This window comes from Mycteria americana, chromosome 6 (assembly GCF_035582795.1).
Source record: "Mycteria americana isolate JAX WOST 10 ecotype Jacksonville Zoo and Gardens chromosome 6, USCA_MyAme_1.0, whole genome shotgun sequence".
Lineage (NCBI taxonomy): Eukaryota > Metazoa > Chordata > Aves > Ciconiiformes > Ciconiidae > Mycteria > Mycteria americana.
In genome coordinates, this window is record NC_134370.1 from 5,733,889 (window position 1) to 5,753,884 (window position 19,996).

The window sequence follows — 19,996 nt, forward strand, 5'->3', positions numbered from 1 at the left end:
ACATCCTAATATCTGAACTAGAACGGTATAGGATCTGTGATCCACAATATGACAATTTCTATAGTGGGCGAACAGATTTCAGGCATTGGTGAAGTTGTAATTAAAACAATAAGGAAAATGTATTAACATCTGGAAGACAGGCACTCTGTGATAGCCAATATGACAAATTTGAGCCAGTCCTGCTAGGAAAAGCAGATGCACAAGAGCACAAATACAAGCACATACTGAAAAATATGTTTATGATGATAAAAAAGGAGACCATCAGGACATTCTTTCAGGCAGATGTGCTGTTCAAAGAGAAACACTCCACAAGGGGAATTAAAATGAAACACTCACAAGAAGTACTGTTGAATTCTTTTAATAACACTAGGAAAATATCATAGTATTAAAATCCTGCACGGGATCCTCAAAAGGTTATTTTGGTTGGGATTTCTTTGTGTTTATAAACCAAGCTTTTTTACCCAGTTGTGTTTTCTTTTAAACCAACAACTCCTTTACAATGGTACTTCCAGTTAAAACGCAACTAACTTATAAATACCTGAATACCACAACACACATTGTGTGCGTGGGTTTTGTTTAAATCTTAGCGGAAATAATGGTAAATCTATTCCACACAGGGAAGCGAACGTCGATTTGTTAAGCGGGGAATGTAACAGCCAGTAAAGAATACATTGCATACATAATACAGAAGGAAAAAAATTATCATCTGGAGTATGTGAAATTACACTGATTTTGCACCTTAAACCTATTAGAAGTTACTCTGTTGGCCAATACTAATCCACTGAACAAGCAGAATGTTGGTCAGAAGTCTAACGTTTCCTGTACCAGCACAGAGAGAATATAAGCAGTCCAATGCTGTTAAAAGAAAACATGAAATCCAGCTCATGTTTCTGGTTAGGGATCAATTTCTTCAGGAACTACTGTTAACATAACATCTTCGTTGCCCCTGCGTACAACCATGTTCAGCGTACTGTCCTTTTTAATAATGTCACTGACATCACTGGCTGAACTTATCGACTGTCCATTGATGCTTATAATCACATCATTGTCCTTCAGGCCACCGCTGAAAATACAAAGCAGCAATGTATTATTATAATTGCCATTTTATTGTCTTTACAGTATTGTTTAACAAAAAAAGATTGCTGGATTTTTCCTATTTCCCACCCAACGGCAGTTGCACAGAGACACAGCAGGCATGCAAAAAGCAATCAGAATTTATGAAGCGGTGAAGATTACAATACAATGCAGAAACCTCAGAAATTGGATGGAGGTACAAGTTTGATGAATCCCATATTTCACTGTCTTCAAAGGAATTCACTATTGCAAATAGGTCACTAATTCTGCAATAAGGATCCTAGATGCTGATTCAGTAGAAGAGATGCAGGCATATTTTTCTTTTAAAATAATTGCAACAAGGCACTCATTTCAGAGGGGAAATTTTCCAAGCTTTTATTCATGTATACATAGCAAAGCAATCCAAGTAGCACTGTGTCTTAACAGATGAGGAATTTCAGTCCCAGATCCATGCCGTTCTCTCCGTGCATAGCTTATCGGCAGCCACTTCACCTTACCTTCGTGCTTTAAACTTAAGCAGAATGACACACGCAGCGATCTAGCCCAGTCGCCAAAAATGCATGCGTGTCCTTCCCTTGCCCACCTGCCCGTAGCCCCCAGAATCCCTTCTCCTGACCTCAGCACCATATGCAAACCGGAAACAAAGCCCTCCCGACTCAAAGCAAGATGGGGCAGAACTGGAGCTGGCACTGCAAGGGTCCCCTGCCCAGGGCCACGGGTCTCCCCCCCAGCAGGCTGGGACTGCTGCCGGGACCGAGAAATGGGTTGGTGAGGGATACCATCAACCACAACATCTTGCCCAGTCTTGCACAACGATCTGGCTCCAAGTTATGGAAATATTAGCCAAGTAACCAGATCAGACATGATTCAGCCCTTCAGCATAATCCTTCTTCACAAAACCACAGAGCAGTCATCAGCCTCTTCCGCCCGCAGAAAACGCCTTACATGAGTGTCTCCTGCAAGCAGGATGCCTTGGCCAGCATTTGCAACAAATCTGGTTGCCTACCGAAGGCATGGCTTAAAACATTTTCATGGGACAAACCATTCCGGATTATCTTGGTCTCTCATGCAGCCTCTCCTCTCGACTCATACCCAGGACAGGTCGCTGCAGAACTGCTCTGATCCCCCACCCAGCAGGTCTACACACCACGCATTGGAGAGGAAATCAGCAGAATGGGGAAATCCATAGGCAAGGGGAGTACGAGTGGGGGAGGCAGAGCAAACATGGGCCGCATTTTAGTTGCCAGGCCAGCCTTTGGATGAAGCATCCTGATTTGCATTTGCCTTCAAGTTACGGGGCTACGTTGCCTCACATTTCTTCTACCTCTCTAATGTCCTTCTCCCTCTCTCTATGGAATATTATCCGTACTCCTATGATTTTCTGCACCTTCAGATTGGACCTGCACGTCAAACCAGTGAATTCAGTGCCACAATGGAGCAGCCACATTATTCCTATGCTAATTGCAGTTTAATTTCACATTACAGACATACACCGGTATTCTGCATGAACAGTGCTGCCAACAAGAAGTATCTACACGAAGCAGCAATAGTTTAGAAAGCAAGCCAGACAGCTAACACTGTATGTCTTACAGTGGCATCCAAACTGTAACGAAAAGATATCATCCAACCATCCTCGCAGTCTCCCTAAGAGATAACATATGCCTGCTCCAAGCACCTTTCTGCCTACATGCCTTTGGTGCTACATACACCTCTTTCTTGCCACAAAGATTTACTCTTCTCTTAAATGATCTCTAGTTTCAGAAAATTAATAAAGTTTCCTATTTCCTACCCTGGATTACTAAGTGGTTTTGCGTTAACCAAACTCTGAAGGGAAAGTGTCTCCAGCAAGAGCCAGCCAGACCAGTGCCGGTGACCACAGACCAGATGCGGTACTTCAGCCAGGCATCTCGTGAAGCGTGGTACCAACCAGCAGGTGAGGTTCTGAGCAAATATTGAATAATACAAAGAAAAAGACCAGTTGGCCAAAACCAAAAGCTCTTCCCAGTAACGTGACTCCTGACAAAGCTCTCAACGTGTAAGAGTATGTCGTGCCAAGAAAGGATTTTACCCCCGATGGTGGCACGCCAAGGAGAGCTGGTGGGTTTGCCCAACACGGAGGTGCTTGGGCTGAGATGGACACATCCTCACAAGGTGGAAGCAAAGCTTCTCCCTCACTCTCCTAGAGGAATGACCAGCAGGGCCGTGGGGAACATGCACAAGCAAAAGTCTTTATTCAGCACTGGCATCCGTACAACAGATGTCTTGGAAGTAAAAATGAGAAAGAAAGGTTTCTCTTCTCTTGGAAGAGAAAAATGAAAATTGAGTTTTCACGCCCACTGAATCCTTGCCCTTTCGGCCGGGAACGCTGACAGGGCTTCGCTGCAATACCCTGATACATTCGCAATATTGCCCATTGGGGACTGGACTGAAACCACAAACTGATTTCCAGCAGACAACCTAATAGCTATCAGATGGTTGTAATTTTGTTAATTTAGCATATTCAAGATAGCCAGTTAAGCAGGGAACATTCTCCATCATTACCCCCTTAAGTCAGTGGCAGTGGTTTTGAGAAAAAAGTAGTTCAACTTACGCTTCAGCTGGTGTTTCTGGAATTACTTCAATAACATAGGCCCCAGAGACAACATCAGGAAAGTCTTTATGGCGATCCTTCAGCTCTCTAGCTTTGCTGGAAAATGAAGAAACAGTAACAAAAATATTTTGACAAGATGGGGAAAAAAAAAACATCACGCATTTTTACTTAGTTAACTCACTTAACATTCACTAGCTGAGGTATTTTACACATGTTGATGTGACACTTCACAATTCATTTTAACCCTTAAAAGTATTTCAAGAATTATTACACTTTTTTCATGCATACAGCTTTTTAATGCCTATTTCTGGTAAAGACAATCATTTCAATAGATACAGACTATCTGAGTTAAAACATTTCAAAACTTGGTCGTTATTTTAGAACTAGAAGATCCTGAACACCTGAAAAAAGCCATTCAGCTTTCAATGCTTTGTTACACCTCTGCACCTGCACATGTAAAAATTTCTAGTTATTTCTACAGGACGTAGTATCACCTGCTCATGAGCCTCGTCTGGCTTGAGTATGAATAAGCAAGTCCACACAAAAGCTTCGTTTTACATTAAGTGAATTGTTTAATGAAAATAATTTTGTATAAATGGAAATATGCATGTAGCTGCTGTAATTCTTGAAAACATACTGTCCTGCTTTCTCCTCAACCCTCCTGACAGCACAGGACAGACGGTAACAACACTAATGGAGCCCCAGGACAAATTAATGATGGCTAACTATTCTCTTCCGAAGCATTAAGGAAAAGAAAAAAGCCAGGGAGTTGTTTAAAAATTAGCTCACAGAGTCTACAGGGGAGTTCAACCATGTAGCAGATGCAGAGAAAAAGGTAGCAAAAATTGGGTGCAAGTTGTCACCAGCCCTGACAGAAGCACACGCCGCTGGTTCGAACCTCCTGGTTGTTTCTGCAGATCATGAGCTTGATCCAAACGCATGCAGTGACCACACTTCAGAAAGGTGAGGAACCACCACTTTTACTTACCTAGGAGTTAGAGACATCATTCGAATGCCAATGTATTTCTTTTTGGTTATAGCTTTTCCTACAAAAAGGAAAACAGGTCTTCATCAATTGCTCTTACCAAGAAGAGAGCCTCGATGGCTGTTGACTTTCTGTTTTATTACTATTTTCATGTTTTTTCTCTTTCAAAGTGGTGAAGTACAGTACCTTTAGCTTGTCTGTCATGGGATTCAGTTAGGAACTTTTTGATTTTATCCGATGGGATAGCAAACGAGATCCCTGCTGTAACTTTTAACGTGTTAATTCCTATGACTTCACCATCCTGGAGAAATAAGAAATTGTTACTAGCAAACGTGAAACGTCTTGAAGAGAAATGGATGATTTCTTCCAATCAATCACAAAGACAAATTCATAAAACACATTCCGTAGCTGGTTTTCAATTTTCTAAATGGTTTATTTAAGTCTAATTTCTCTGAATTGTCTATTGATAAAAAACTATTCTACAATTTTGGAAAACCAATGTCGATATTCATATTGCCACTAGCAGAAGAGAGATCAGAACTGGGCAGCTCTCGAGCTTGCAGCAGACAAGCAGCACATTCTACATCCAATTTTGGTCCGCTTATTTCAGCAGGCGCCTCGCGAAGCATGGCACCGACCAGCAGGCAAGGTGCTGAGCAAATATGGCATCATAATATAAAGAAAAACAACAGTTCACCAACAATCAAAAGCTTTTCCCGGTAATGTGACTCCAAGAGAGAATTTCAGATTAAACATCTCAACATCTCTGCTGACACCTGATGATTCAAACACTTCTGAAATCTCAGCAGCTTCCCTCCCTGATCTATCCCAGATAAAAACTATCCAACTACGAATTTTAAAATGGAGGTTATACTGGCGCTGAAATTGTACTGCGAGTCGGGTGAAACAAAATTGCCAAATCTCCAAGGCAGAAACTCTGACGAGGTCTTTCTTCCAATTTTGTGCCGTCCCTCCTCGAGGGCCGCTGCCTCTCCCCCGTTCGACCCCGCGTGCCCCCGCCCGAGAGCTCTCACACGGCAGCTGGGTTTTGCAACCTGCCTCAGTTGTTCTCTCCTGGGCTTATCCACAGCTGCTGCAAGGTCAGCTCTGACTACGTTCTACAAGGTCAGCAAACGAACCCTAGTATCCCGATAAATACGTGGGTTTTTCAGCCCCCTCAGTGTGATTCAGAATAAAGGGGTAGATATGTTTTTGAATCATTAATCTGAGTTTCAGTATGCAAAAAAAAAGTGCCAGCTGCATGGTATACAGCGAGGGCAAACGCCTCAACTTTAAAATGTGCTTTTTACTTTTCGCAAGGCATGGGCAAAAAAAAAAATTGTGCATTACACTTGCTCGAAACTATGCAAACCGTAAACACCTTAAATATTGAAATCCAAGTGTATCTTGTGATTTGCCAACATAAACACAGACAAGTGATTAGTAAGAACCATGTGAATTTTGTGTAGTCAGCCAGATAGCGAATGCTCTGAATCACATTTCTGGTGAAAAGTTTTGTTTGTTTGTTTGTTTGGGTGGGGTTTTTTGGTTTTATTTTTAAACTAAAAAGTAAAAATTAAAAAGCTTAACACTAAGCAAACAAACTTAAAGAAACTCTTACCAGATTTACTAGGGGTCCTCCGGAGTTTCCATACTGAAAATAAACATAGAGCAAGAACATGTTTTAAGATCCACCTCTTAATTCATGGCAAGCAAAACATTAAAGAAATTTTTGAAATACTTCTGTAGTAATTTTGTCATTGTCTATTAAATATGTGCAATAGAACAGTCTTAACATCCAAACCCATTAACTACACTTAACATCATCTCTTTTAGCTGAGTTTTGCAAACACTTAGTCCTTCTTCTCTTGCCAGAGTAAGTTAAGAAAGCCAAGGTTTTTCTTTTGTTTTAATAGCACCACACTAGCAACTTAGAAGATTTTAGAACAGCTCTGGGAGCTGTTAGTGAAGATTTCTTACAAGGCCAACAGTAGAAGTACAAAAACTATTGTTTTGCTTTAATGCAGAAACAAACTTGAATCCTTAAACTAAGATTTGCTTCTTTTTTAGAAAATATGATGGATTGCAAAAAGATAGTTATTTGCCACAGAATATTGCCTCCTCCCTTGTAATTTGTAAGAATCTTGAAGTGAAAGCAGATATTGTACTTGGTGTGGTTCCTTGGGGGATTTTTAAATAACAATCAAGTGCTGCTGCAGCGCAGATGTCCATATTTACATGGATGAAAGAAAAGCCAACTATGTTCACTGTTCTTAAGAACTATATCACTGGTGAAATTTTCAAAGCAACTATTCAAGAAATTTAAGAGCTGAAGGGGATGAGGCTCAGAGCAGGACGTACGTTGATGATGGCATCGGTCTGAATATAGTCCATATCGGAGTTGCGGAGCCCCAGCTCCTTCCCTCCACGCTGAGTGGTACTAACAATCCCCGTAGTCACTGTGTTTTGAAGAGAAAACGGACTTCCAATCGCGACCACAAATTCTCCTGGCCTCAAGTCTGCAGACTGACCAAGCAGAAGAACTGGCAGTTTACCCTACAAATAAAAATAAAACAAAATTTAAAAAAAAAAAAAAAATTCAAATGTTGTTAAAACACTACTACACCAGTAGAACAAATTCTACAGAAACATGAATACATTAATAGAGCAGAGGAAAAAAAAAAAAGAGGCTTTTATCCCTTGGAATTTTGCTTGCTCTGTTTTCTTTGAATATTTCATGTGGCTCTGTACAGAAACATCTCAATGAACTTCTGCTCTAAAGAGTGGGCTCTTTAGACTGTAGGAGTACTTGTCCCACAACAGGTACCCATTAAATCAAAAACAATTAAAAGACCAAAGGAATATTTATGCTCTGCTGTACAAAGCAAACATCTGATGATACTAGGAATGAGATGTTTCCAACAGCTTCTTGAAATAATTAGCCAACAGCTGCTGAAGTAAAAATAATACATTGTTTAAGAGTGAACAGCAGAGAGTCATGAAAGCTACAGACAAAGTGTATCAAACATGCATATGTATAGTTAAAAGCCTTTTATATTCTCATAGGACACCAGCTAATGTTTCATCTTACTTTTTTTTCAATGGAGTATCTCTTCCAATTAATTATATTGCCTCCTACATACACTGATGTCTTCTTCTGAACATGTTAGGATTTAAAGACTTTATGGGATTTTTCTGTTACGACAGTAGGGGATACCATTATATTTTCCTTTCAAGATCTTATCTCTAAACATATTAACTATCGTGTTATTGAAGACATTCCCACTAAGACACAAAACATTCTTAAATCCATCCAGCATCAATAGAGATCACTGCAATTTACAGCAATTAAAAAAAAAAAGGGAGGGAAGGTTGGATCCACACGCCCCTGCCAATGGAATGGATCAAGGGAACCAAGTATGGTTTCTCCAAGACATGTTGTATCTGCCCAGGAACTGAACTGGCTGGATTACAGATGATTCAAACTGGACCAATAACCCCCCTGCAGCAATCAGAAAACAGCTGGGAAGTTCTTAAGGCCTCCTACTCACCAAGTAATTCAGAAGGGTGTTCTGAAACAGATCGTATTTCAAATAAATACTTTGCCTTTATTTATCACCTGCCTGTAAAATACACATTGAGCTCCATTTCGCCTTTGCTTTGCATTTTTAAAAATCAGCCTTTACCCTTTCAGTGATGTTACATGTTTTTTACTCCTTTTATGTTTAATCTGTTGTCCAAATGATCCTGACCCTCCCCAGGTATTTAACTACATATTTAATCGTGTCACTAGACTATTTCTATTAGCATCAACGGACCTGGACATGTATAAATTCAGGTTTCGACTCAAGGATTTGGAGGATTAGGAAGTTACTGAACCCGAAATCAAAACAGAAGTCTGAAGAGATGTATCTTTTGCTTGGCAAACCTAACTTGAATAGCTTTCCTCCAAGCTCGCCCCACTTCAAAATTCTTTCCTTTGCTCAACAAACCCCTCCCTAAAAGGAAAAAAGCATTAATATAAACTTTCAAAACAGGCCAGTGATTCTAGATGCAGTGGAAGCTCCACCTAGAGATTAACTTAAACCAACTTCCAAGGAGTGGGTAACACAGTCACTTTATTAAAAACCAGGGTACCTTCAAGGTATTCTTGAGCTGTGTAACTAAAATGGAGGTACATATTGGCTTAATACCCCTTCTTGTAATTCATTCCTTCCGGACAATTTCCAGAAGGTGTCTTTTTCATCCCGTACCTGTTCCAAAGCACACAGATTTATGCACCTATACTTGATGGGATCCCAAAGGTATATACTGTGTGCTCACGTAGCAAAGAAACAAGGTAATATTTAGTATGCCCTCATTATTTGTACAGATTCCCAAGTTAGTGATAATTTTGTTTCAGAAGTTAATAGAAGCTGAATCGTTACTAAATTTTGGCAAAAAGGGAAAATATTACGTGTTTAAATGGAAATTGAGAGCTAGCTCTCTAGGAGTCTTTTGTCAGCAGCAGTTTGAAAGCCTGTATTGATAAGTCATCCACTAATATAAACTAACCCAAATGCCCATCACTTTGTATTTTTCACCTACAGTTTTATTTCAAATGTCCTAGGAGATACACAATGTCTGTAAAGTAGAAAGTAAAAAATAAAGGCATCAGTCGTCACTATATGCTGCTGCAAATACAGAAGTTATGGTTTTAATATTTGACAAGCCTGGTCCTGTGTATCCTTTATCCAACTTTGTTACAATTCCACCAGCAAAATTTTACTCAGATGAACAGATTGTTTCAAGAAAACTCATTGCCAAATCCCAGACAGGATAAGATGCTCAATGGAAACTTATCTTTCAGCCTCCAGACAGCAAGAAAATAATTAACCGACTGCTTGATAAACAGAATCAGTTGGAAGAGCAACAGAACAGGCAACACGGGAAGCGGAAAGAGATTTCCCTTTCTAATTATCTTTCAGAGGAAAGTTTTCACAACCAGCAATGCCCTACTATTAAATAATAATTATCCGTGGCCCCTATCAGTGCCACAGCCATAGATAAACCCAACCAAGGCTGTGGTTTAATTCTGAGAAGGATTCAACGGCGATACCCAGTTTCCCCATCGCGTCTGCAGCGCGGCAGACAAGCAGCAACATCCCAAGGCAACGCTGCTGAGCAGTTCATAATCGCAGACCACAGCCCTGACTCCAAGGGACCTCTCAGTACAGTGGGGAAGAGGCAGCTACAATTAGCTGTGCTGGGAAGCACGCAGTGTATGCAACACAAACAGCCCCAATATGGGTATTGTTTGGATAGAGGGAGCACCCTGGCCCTTCATTCTCTCGCCAGATGCTATTAAGCTTACGTAGCACGTGTTTTCAAGATGTCGTTGGTCAAGAAGAGCATCTCTTTTTGGCGCTGTTTTTTCTCATTTAAAAAAAAAAAAAAAAAAAACCAACAAAACCACCACAACAAAAAAAAGTGGCTTTTGTTTGTATCCCAGTGCACTGAAAACAGGTACTTTCTAGAGAAAGAGGACATTTATCAGCAAATGAAACAGACAAGCAAAAGAAAACAGAAAACTTTTTTCTTTATTAATAGAAAAAAAAAAAAAAAGATTGGTCGTGTACAAAGTTAAAGATTTATACAATGTTCCTGAGTTATAAAAACAGTCATGAAGCCAAAATCGCATTTGGCAGCAGAAAGAAAAAACATGAACAATCTCTGACTAATACAATTACTTTTGATTGTGCTGAGTTTTCAAGCCTGTGCCCATACTAGCTAGGCTTCAGTTCAAAGTCTAACGCTGTATGGATTGGCTGTGGGACATCCGTGTGATTCAACATGCCTTCTGGAAAGAGTTTGGCTAACCTTTCCTTTGCTAGGAACACAAACCAATTGCAAAAATCGCCTTGCTCTGCACATATTATGAAACACAGCTTTGGAAAACACGTTCTCTATACAGTATGTTTCTAGAAGAGATGTAGCCCTATGTAATATAGTAGTAAAAATACACTCTCTCAAGATAACTGCAAATGTAACTAATGCATTTGATTTGTCATATTCTGTTAACCAAGAGAATTAATTTTTACCCATTACATAGCCATGAGGAGGGGACAGGAGGACCACCCACACTTCTTTAAGTGTATCTATCACACTTAAAGAACAAGAAGGATGATGAGCACAGCTGAAAAAGAGCTCCAAGGTCTGAGAGTCTACGTGGTAAATGAAAGTCAGTGGGGTTTGCTTACTACTTGAAATGCTATTCCTTATGATTTCGCAGTGCGGTGCAGAGCGCGCTAACAGCACTGCATGTAAACACTCTCATTAGTGCCTCTACAAGTAAATGCCATGAAGAATTGGTTATGATGAATATATGCATGGTAGTGGCTTTAAATTTGGGGTTTTCTCTGTAAAAAAGCTTAAAAATAACATTGCCACATTCAGAACTAAACTTTCCATTATCAAAAAACTCCAAGTATTTATTTAAAACGTAGAGGTGGTTTTGAAGTGAAATCAGTATAAAGCCAATCAAAATCCTTGGGCATCAAGTGATCGAGTGGGAAGTACGTCCTTCTGCAGTCCACAAGAGGAGCGCTGGAAATGCAGGGCGAGCACTTATAGCAGCGGCTGTAACCAGAATCATCTCAGAACACCCTGCCTGTGCCCTCACGCCTTTCCACTGGCAAGCTCTTGCCTAGGATGTTAAGGCAGTCATTGTCAACCAAGTTTAAGTGCTTGGGTCTAGGGCCCTTAATCACTATACTTGATAAATGGGCACTCTTCAATTTTTACAGAACATCTGATGGTCATCAGGATGACATAACTACTGTTAGCAACTCGTGATTCTCTTTGGTTAACTATAGATTTGCTACAACAGTTAATTAAAATCCCAGGCAAACGAGCATGCCTTGCAGCACAATGAACAGGGAGCCAGAAACACCCAGCACCTAAACAGCTTTCCCAGTGACTCACTGCATGACCTTGGGCAACACATAATGTCTCTTCTTTCCCTCCGTTTTTCATTTGATGAAGCCTCGGGGCTCTGCTATCTGTGTGTACTCAATAAAACAAATCTGCAAGCAGGCATTCTGCAAGTACCCAGAAATAGGACTAAACATGCAAAACCATAAGTGGCACATGACTCACTGTTTACACCCAGGCAGAGAAGGAGCCATTAATTAGTGTTAATATTTTAAGCCTTTCTCACCCCAAAGGGCTTCAGACATTTTTATATATGGATTGGACTCAAACCCTGGATAAACATAACTCCCACAAAATGGAGAGCTGCACACCACCACAAGAAACAGCTTCATCCAACAATAAGATGCAGCTATCGTGGCACAAGAGATTAGGACAAGAATAGAAGAACAGCATCATCGGCCAGGAGCCAGATGTTCACCTGAGGTACGTTAGCAACATAGCTTGAGCCAGGTAAAATAAGTTGAGCCTTAACAAATCAGCTCCGAAACTAAAGGAAGAGGCAGCACATAACCACCAGCGGGCACAGCCAGTGCCACAGAGGAATAAAAACCACGAGACAGACAACCATAACCCGTAGGTGTTTCGGTTGGAACTTCTTCATCTATGAAATAAGTGAATCTATGTTGGCACAGAAAGCAAGTAAATCCCTTCTCTGCTCTGTAATCCCCTTCGTTTGTGGAAGGCAGATTATGAATTTGCAGAAAGTAGTTCAATAAACTGATGAAGAGGATACAAATGTTCAGAATTCAATCTGGTTTAAATAGCAACAGACTTCCTTCATGCTTTTTATTTTTAGGTGGAAAAGAAACAGTTGCTTGTATGGTAGGCTAATTCAGCTGTATGTAACTCCGGCAAAACATGTAACTTCCCTGGGAACTGCATTTCTGTTCTCATTAATGAAACTATTTAACTTTCAGAATACGTTACGGCAAAATAAAAACACAGGCCATGAGCATATAAAAATGTAGAGCATCATCTACAATCTAGAAACTGCTTGACAAAACGCCAAAGAAAATGAAAAACCCAAGCTGAATGCATTACAAGCCTCCAAAAGTATTTCATCTATAGTTAGAAAAACAAAACTGAGTCTCCGTATCTAAATATGGAGCATGGGAAGCTTGCGGAAAAAAATAAAAAAGGACGAAGTGTTGTTTTGCTATGTCACCAGGATTTCAATGACCTGGCAAGACGCTGCTGTTCTCCCTTAAAATAAAATAAAATACCTACCCCGTGGTGCTGGCAGACCCACCCCAGAGGTGTGCGAGCATTTTGCTGTGCGGGGAGGTGGACCAGAGCATCGTCCCCGCAGCGAGGGCTACTAGGAGCTGAAGATGGCAGGAAACCACTGCTGCCTAAACTGATGAGTAAACAGGAGTTAACATCTAAGCTTTTTACAAGCTATTTCATTTCTATGGGTCCTGAAGACTTCTGGAACCAATACGTAGGCTTCCTCAGGCTCTCGAGAGGAAGCAACGTAATATTCAGCAACAGATTTCAAAGTAAAATAGCGTTTTAGACAAGCCACTTACATCTGGTATTCAAGTAGTCTGGTTTTTCAAAATGCGGGCTATTAAAATATTGATACGTAAACAGGAAAGTTTGCTTTCCTGCTTCCTCCCGTTTGCACACACGGGGGGAAAAAAGCAAATCTCCTCTGACCACAAAGATACAGACACTCCATTGCCTCACGAAACCACAGAAAGAATGAGGGCAGAAGGTCTTGTTGATTTAAAAGTGTCAAACTAAATGGTTATTAGTAAAATGCAGGAAAAACCTTAAGCAAAAGGGCTGAAACACCACCACAAATTAGAGATCAGTCACAAACCCACTACTGTTGTATCACTTAGATGCCAAATCGTGCCTGGGATACAGAAGCCAGTAACTGGTCACACTGAGGAACAAAAAATCTTCAGACCCTGGCTTGTTTTCCAGGACATCGGTACTATTTCAGAGTCAGCGGGGCAAGTGTCTCACAGCTGGTTTTTAAGCATGCAGGAAGAAGATACGCCTCAAAATAAAGCCATTCACCATGCTCCCCCCTTCTGTACTCGCTGCCAAACCATAGGCACCTGCCAGAGAGAGACGTTTCTGCAGGGCAGAGTCCAATTTCCAGGGGCGAAAGGGGTCTCCAGGTAAAAAGCCACCTCCACCTTCCGCTACCTCCACTTGGCTTCCAGCTTTGATTTGGGTGAGGGCACAGGGCTCTTTTATAACTCTGCCCTCCATTAACCCTGACATTGCCCATTAAACCACCCCTAAAATTTTCGTTCCTCCTGCTGGTGTTTACAGTTTTCAGCAGCTGTTATTTCAGCAGCATTCTCATTTAACAAGGTAGTTATTTGTCTTGAGATGAATTTCATAATCAAGCTTTGCCAGCTCGAAAGCATCTGCTAGCTTTGGAGCGTTGTGCAATATTTTTGATGGGTTTCAGGCTCACTGCAGTATCACACGTGCCACGCAGGATGGATTATTTCACAGCCTCTGCCTATGCTGCCAAAGTCCAAATTTTTCTAGGGAAGTTGTATAAATTTTGCATGTTCACGTCCAAGTTGTCTGCAACTGCCCTGTTTCTTTCTAGTATTGCTGTCTCCTCAAAGCTGTTTGCATTTGGAAGGATAGTTATATTGCATTCGCATTTACCACACTTTACTCCAATACTTCCTACTTTCAACGCTTCAGCAAACTGTTGTGTCTCACTATGGACACAAGAAATACAGTTTCCCTCTTTTACAGACTGTAAAAATAAGTGTATTTTAGGATTAAAACAACAACTCCAAGATTTCTGTTCCTCATTGACTGCAATATGTTTTTCCATGGAGAAGAATTTAATCAGGGAAACGGTTCATCCTTACTGGTGCCCAGATTTTACCACCCTCTTTCATTTCCTATTGCACTCAGCAAATCCAAATTAAGCTCTAGTAATGCCTTTGGCCAGATGTTCACAGCTTAAAGAAAAACAGCATGCAGGCTGCTGCAAAATCGGAACAGTTTTAGGAATACCAGCTGACAGCCTAAACTCATCCTTCAAGCCCAGCTCTGTTCCTAACCACAGAGGCATTCTTCATCCTTCAGATCCTGCCTTCACATGCCACAGAAAAACAGAAGAAAAAAAAAAATTTCTGCATCTTTGATGTCACCTTCAAATAATTTATTCAAAAGGAAAAACTTCACCTCTTACTTCAGAAAAATTCTTAGGGATGGTTTTCATGCTATATCCAGATTTTTAAAGGGTTATTTGTACTGTCGCATTGACTGCTTTAGTCATCAAATACATTTCAACTTCCAACAACTTATTACCTCTGTAATTTTAAAAAGCCTTTTATGAATCTGTATGATTGCAAGGCATTTCAGTACAAAAAGGAAAGCTCAAACACTGAACCTGAATGGATATATGAAAGCTCAGTCTGAAAATCAACTTTCTCAGCTGACCGTGTTTTCATTTTAACTTTTTGTGAACACTTAAAATTTTGTGTTTCTAATTCTCCAAGTGCAAAGTACCATCTGTCCTGCAAACAGAGGTGCCTCAGGCCTCACCCTGGATTGGGATTTCCCAGTGCCATGTCACTAGAGCTAGCTGGAAAACTGGTCTCTCATCCCAGAAAAAAAACAAGTGATACAAGAAGTTTTCCCCAAGTCTTCTCAAAATTATCCCGAGATGCAACAAGCAGGGGCCGGGGAGAACAACACACAAGGTACTCGATTGTACATCCGATAGGACACTTACCAAGGATATGTCAGACCCAAGCTTATATCCATATTCCATCTAATTTAGAGCAGAGACGTGAGATTTCATCTCCTGCTACCCAGCAGATGCGCTGACCCAGCTGACATAACGTGCAGAAGGCAGCGGGGGCCCACTCATCTCCTTCTGCACGAGCTCAGCCTCCAGGCACTGAGACACCTCCCCAAGTCTCATTAAAACCAACCCTGTTTCTCACAGACAACTGAATGTTAACGGATCAATTCCTCCCCTCTCCACCCCCAAAAAGAAAAATGTAGCTGATGTGGCTCTAGATAGCTCTAAGACAGAAAAAGTTCCTGCCTTAAAGAATTTGCAAAAATATATATATAAATTTATTAGGTTGCAATGCTGATGTGCCGTTTGCAAAACAGGGTCACAGCTATGTTCAAAAATTAAACTGATGGAAGAAGACGATGACTATAATTTAATTGCACAGCAGTAATTTTTAAAAAAGAAGACTCTCTGCCATCTTGCAAGTCATAACTAGAATTGCCAATTCCAGTCCTGTTTAGCAGTGGTTTCCACTACAGGCAACTCATCCGGCTGCATTCTCTTTTCCAAGCTGCTTCCAGTCTTCCAGGTTCTCCCTTCCCGCAAGCAGCTTACCAGGGAAATTCTGGAGCCATTTCTTTAGGCTCCAAAAATAACATAAAACTCTATGTCTGCTCTCTTCTTCAGTCCTCAAAACAATCTGTCACATCAGTTCAATGTCTCCTCTCATTGACTTACCAGCTTCTTCCTTCTCTGAAGCTCACCTTCCTATCGCCTCAAGTCCTCTCCTTCTCACCAGCATTTTCTGGTCTACTTTCCCCACCACACTGCGCTTCCAATTTTAAATCACTTTTCCAGCTGCCTCTCACTCCCTGCCATATCCCACTCAGCCTAATGCTGCCAGTTCTCATCCTGGGGATCTTTCCCTTTGCTTTGTTACTGCAGATCAGCTTTTGCTTATTTTAATATAAAAATGAGAAAATAAGCGATTGGTAAATGTGTAAATAGGTTACCTCAGGAAAACAGAGGAAAAAACAACAGGGCAAAAAAACATTCTTGGTATTGTTAAGGTTTTCTGCCATGTTGCTGTTAAGAAGCTTTTAAATAAGAAAAAAGAAAGAGCTTTTAAATGACAACGGTGGCAAGGGATCTGCAGGAGCACTTCATATCTTGGGTCATCCAAGAGTTCTGCATTAGACGTCTGATTTAGTCATGAGCTCTGGCACAAACACTTTTGACCTCACTGGGGAATAGGTCTGAACTAAAACAACCCTGCAAGCTCTACACATTTCTGAGGCATGTGTTTCAAATGAAACGTTCTCGCCTGTTAAATTTGGAGGTCATTAACTAACAGTCCAAACAAGGGGAACCAATATGAGCAGCACCCCAAGCAGTCACATGGATCCAATTGCATCTACATTTACAAGTAGCGTTTCGACACAATATTCCACTTGCGCTACGCTGTCGACGTGTGCAGAACCGCATGACGGCTTTTCTGCTGTTGCAGGAGGCAGAATAATGCTGACAGCCTTACGTCTGACGTGGAAGAAGACTATGGGTGGGAAGCTGCACTCCCGTTTGTTCAGAAAACCACTTGCAGTGCAAGAGCATCTTTCCAAGCTGGCTTTAATTTGCATATTCAAAATGCTTCCTGAGATATTTTCCCATTTTAATACCTACATCAGTGTGGTACAGCCCTTCACAGGCACAAATGTATCTTCTAAAAGCAATCTGTGACTTCAGCGTAGGCACACAAGAAAGACTAACAGGTCCCTCTACCAACCACAAGTGAACAACCCCCGTTTCTTCTCAGAGGGACAGAGTTATATTAGCCAATGTGCCTGTAAACCAGCCAGTAAATGACGTTGTTTTTTATTTTCAGGACGCATACAAAAGTACTTGCTTGCACTACACTGAGAGGTGATAAAATTAACCACTACCAACCACAAACTTGGTTTTTAAAAATGTATCCACCTAGCTCCATGATTCTCTATAACTCAGACCACTAAACTACTAGCCTTTCCTTCAAACATGAAAATTACCAATAGCTTTTAGAAAGGAGGATACTAAATTAAGAGGAATAGAGTATGTCTTGCTTTAACGACTCACCTGAGAATCTATTTTAATTAGTGCAATGTCAGCTTTTTCATCAACATCTTTAATTTTAGCTTCATATGTTTCACCATTCTTCAGTTCTACCTTCACCCGGTTTTTGTTGGTGACGACGTGGGCGTTTGTCACTATCAGTCCGTCTTCTGAGACGATGAACCCTGAACCACTGGCAACAGGAATCTCCCTCTTCGAATAAGGAAGTCTAAAAGACACAGGAAATAAACATTTATCGCTGCAAAAAGTTGAAAGATCACAAATCATTCCAAATAATACACAGCCAAAAAGAGTTTGGTGGGTTTTTAAAACCCACCAAAAAGGGTATCCTAATGCTTTAGGATATCTGCTGTTTCTTACTATCATTAAGGAGATAATGCACATGCATTAGTTTAATATTTTTTTTGCCAGGACTCTTAAATTATCTTTAATTCTTAAGCATGACAAATATTTATCATCTGAAAAACCTCTTTGCTATTACATAGCATCAGTCAACATTTCTGGCACCCTGGCAGCTGTTTTCAAGAATACAAAAATCAAAACTGGGCATCTTGTTTACTTGCGAAATAATTCAATGTGAACCACAGCAGGAGCTATCTTCTCCACCACATCTGCTATAAAGTTGTATTTGTGCCGCAGGCTATTAGGATGTTCTTGGCCTGAAATAGAAACAGAAAACATGTCATGAGTTCTTCAAGTGACAGGAGAAGGGTCATTGCAAAACACCTGAATTAAAAAAAGCTCCAAGTGGATATCTTTCCCCTCCTTAAAAGTCATCTGCAGCATAACCCTTGCCCCCAGATTTCCCTTCTGCGCCTTTGCACAGAAGAGGCAGCATGCTTTATCATTAGGACAAACGGATCCGTGAAACCTTCTTGTTTCAAGTGCACGTAATGGGGCCACGCGGCAGCAGATCTGCTGCTCCGAGCGCGGCTGTAGCCGCAGACCCTGCTTCAGCACGTCCCACCGCTGGCGTCTCCCGGGGACGAGGCACTGGAGGAGCACGGGGTCTAGTCCATGTCTGCAGTGCCCCGCTCTTCCTTTGTGAAAGGGATTTTGTACTCAGATGCCTCCATTTCTGCTCTCACCTCTTTCTGGATGGTCTATTTAGCTTGTATGGTCTTCTCAGATTAAACAAGCGGGCTCTGTTCCTCTGCCAAAATGCACCTGCTTGCTGGTTTTTGAAGTCTCATGCTGCTGCATTTGTAAAACGCCGAGGACAACAAGGTCCTAACCCCAGCCTAAGCCTACAGCAGCTGCCGTGAAAGTTCAGCTTGGGTACAAGGTTTGTGCTGCCTCTCCCACCGGTGGCCCTGCACAGCTTGAGCCACCAGCTTCTGCCTGGCACCTACACATGGATGCACATTACATATGCTCTACACAACCATACTCAAGGCATCCTTTCCTCTTCCACCACCTGTGGTCTACCAGCTCCACAGAGGAGTGGATCCCATGTACTTTGGAGTTACTGAACCACCCTCAAGGCTATAAAATAGATACGGACACGAACACAATGGGACCACAAAGCTCTGCATTCCTGGGCAGTGCTGTAACACAAAAGCTCATGGTCACTGAGTATTCAGGAGAGGTCAGTGGGATTTTCAAAAGCAACTAGATAGCAAACTACTATTGTGGCCACCAGAAAACCTGTCTGCACCACCAGATGTCTAAAAATCTCTGGAAAAAAAGTCACAATTCTGACACAGCTTCCCCTTCAGGTAGTTCAGGGACAAAAGTTTGTTGTTTTTTTTTAATTGGGAGCAACTAAGCAATTGGAACACCCCAAAGAGTTATTTTGTATTTCCCTAGAGGCAAGAAACACCCTTTGTTTTCATTAGTCTTCCCATTTTATCCGATGCATCCATCTCGTGTTATAAAGGCACAAGCCAAATCTGCAATTGACTTTCAGATGAGTATTAATGTGCTGTGCTGCTCCTATTGTCCTTGCCATTTGGCTTCTAAACCCATCCAGAGATTAAAGCAGTAAGCAGCTTGTGGATGCTGTAAGTGCCTGTGATGGTGTAACAGGACGATTTGTTTGCAGAATTGGAGGAGACCCAGGACTATCCTATGAAATCCTCCCAATACCGATACCTGAACAACCTTCATTATCTGAAAACCAGACTGGAAAACTATGCAAATTTTTAAGCACATAGTGGAGGCAAAAACCCACGGCAGAAGATTCAGAAGAATGATTTGGGGCCAAAACATTCCTGCTTTTAATACTAATCAGATGCTGGCTTGATTCAGGGGTGAACAACAGGTTTCAGACGACTTACCAATGCCAACCAGCATCCAGGGCACTCATGAGAGGGGTGGATGCTCAACCCAAATACTATCCAATCACTCAAGAACAGTTTTTTTCCCATTTATACCCTGTGAAGCACCTCAAGGGCTTTTAAATGCAATTAATCATGAACAGCAGCCACAGTAGTAACCACATAATCCGCTATGCAGTTTCAGATCACAGTTCGGAGACGTTAATCCGCTTTATGAAGCAGGAATGTTGATCAGGAAACTTGTGTCCTCAACCTAC

The 19,996-nt window shown here is 41.3% G+C and overlaps 1 protein-coding gene across 1 annotated transcript in view; it reads right to left on the reverse strand.

Annotated features, from left to right (window-relative positions):
* Positions 1–342: 342 nt before the first annotated feature.
* The window catches only part of HTRA1 (HtrA serine peptidase 1), a 34,931-nt gene continuing 15,277 nt past the window's right edge, over positions 343–19,996 (reverse strand). Inside the window, exons 2-9 of the mRNA XM_075504398.1 lie at positions 18,020–18,119; positions 17,464–17,668; positions 7,011–7,205; positions 6,271–6,303; positions 4,836–4,950; positions 4,653–4,710; positions 3,665–3,760; positions 343–1,063 (exon numbers count right to left, since the gene is read on the reverse strand). Of these exons, the coding sequence (XP_075360513.1) occupies positions 895–1,063; positions 3,665–3,760; positions 4,653–4,710; positions 4,836–4,950; positions 6,271–6,303; positions 7,011–7,205; positions 17,464–17,668; positions 18,020–18,119 (971 nt within the window). The 3' untranslated portion in view covers positions 343–894. The remainder of the gene's footprint in view (positions 1,064–3,664; positions 3,761–4,652; positions 4,711–4,835; positions 4,951–6,270; positions 6,304–7,010; positions 7,206–17,463; positions 17,669–18,019; positions 18,120–19,996) is intronic.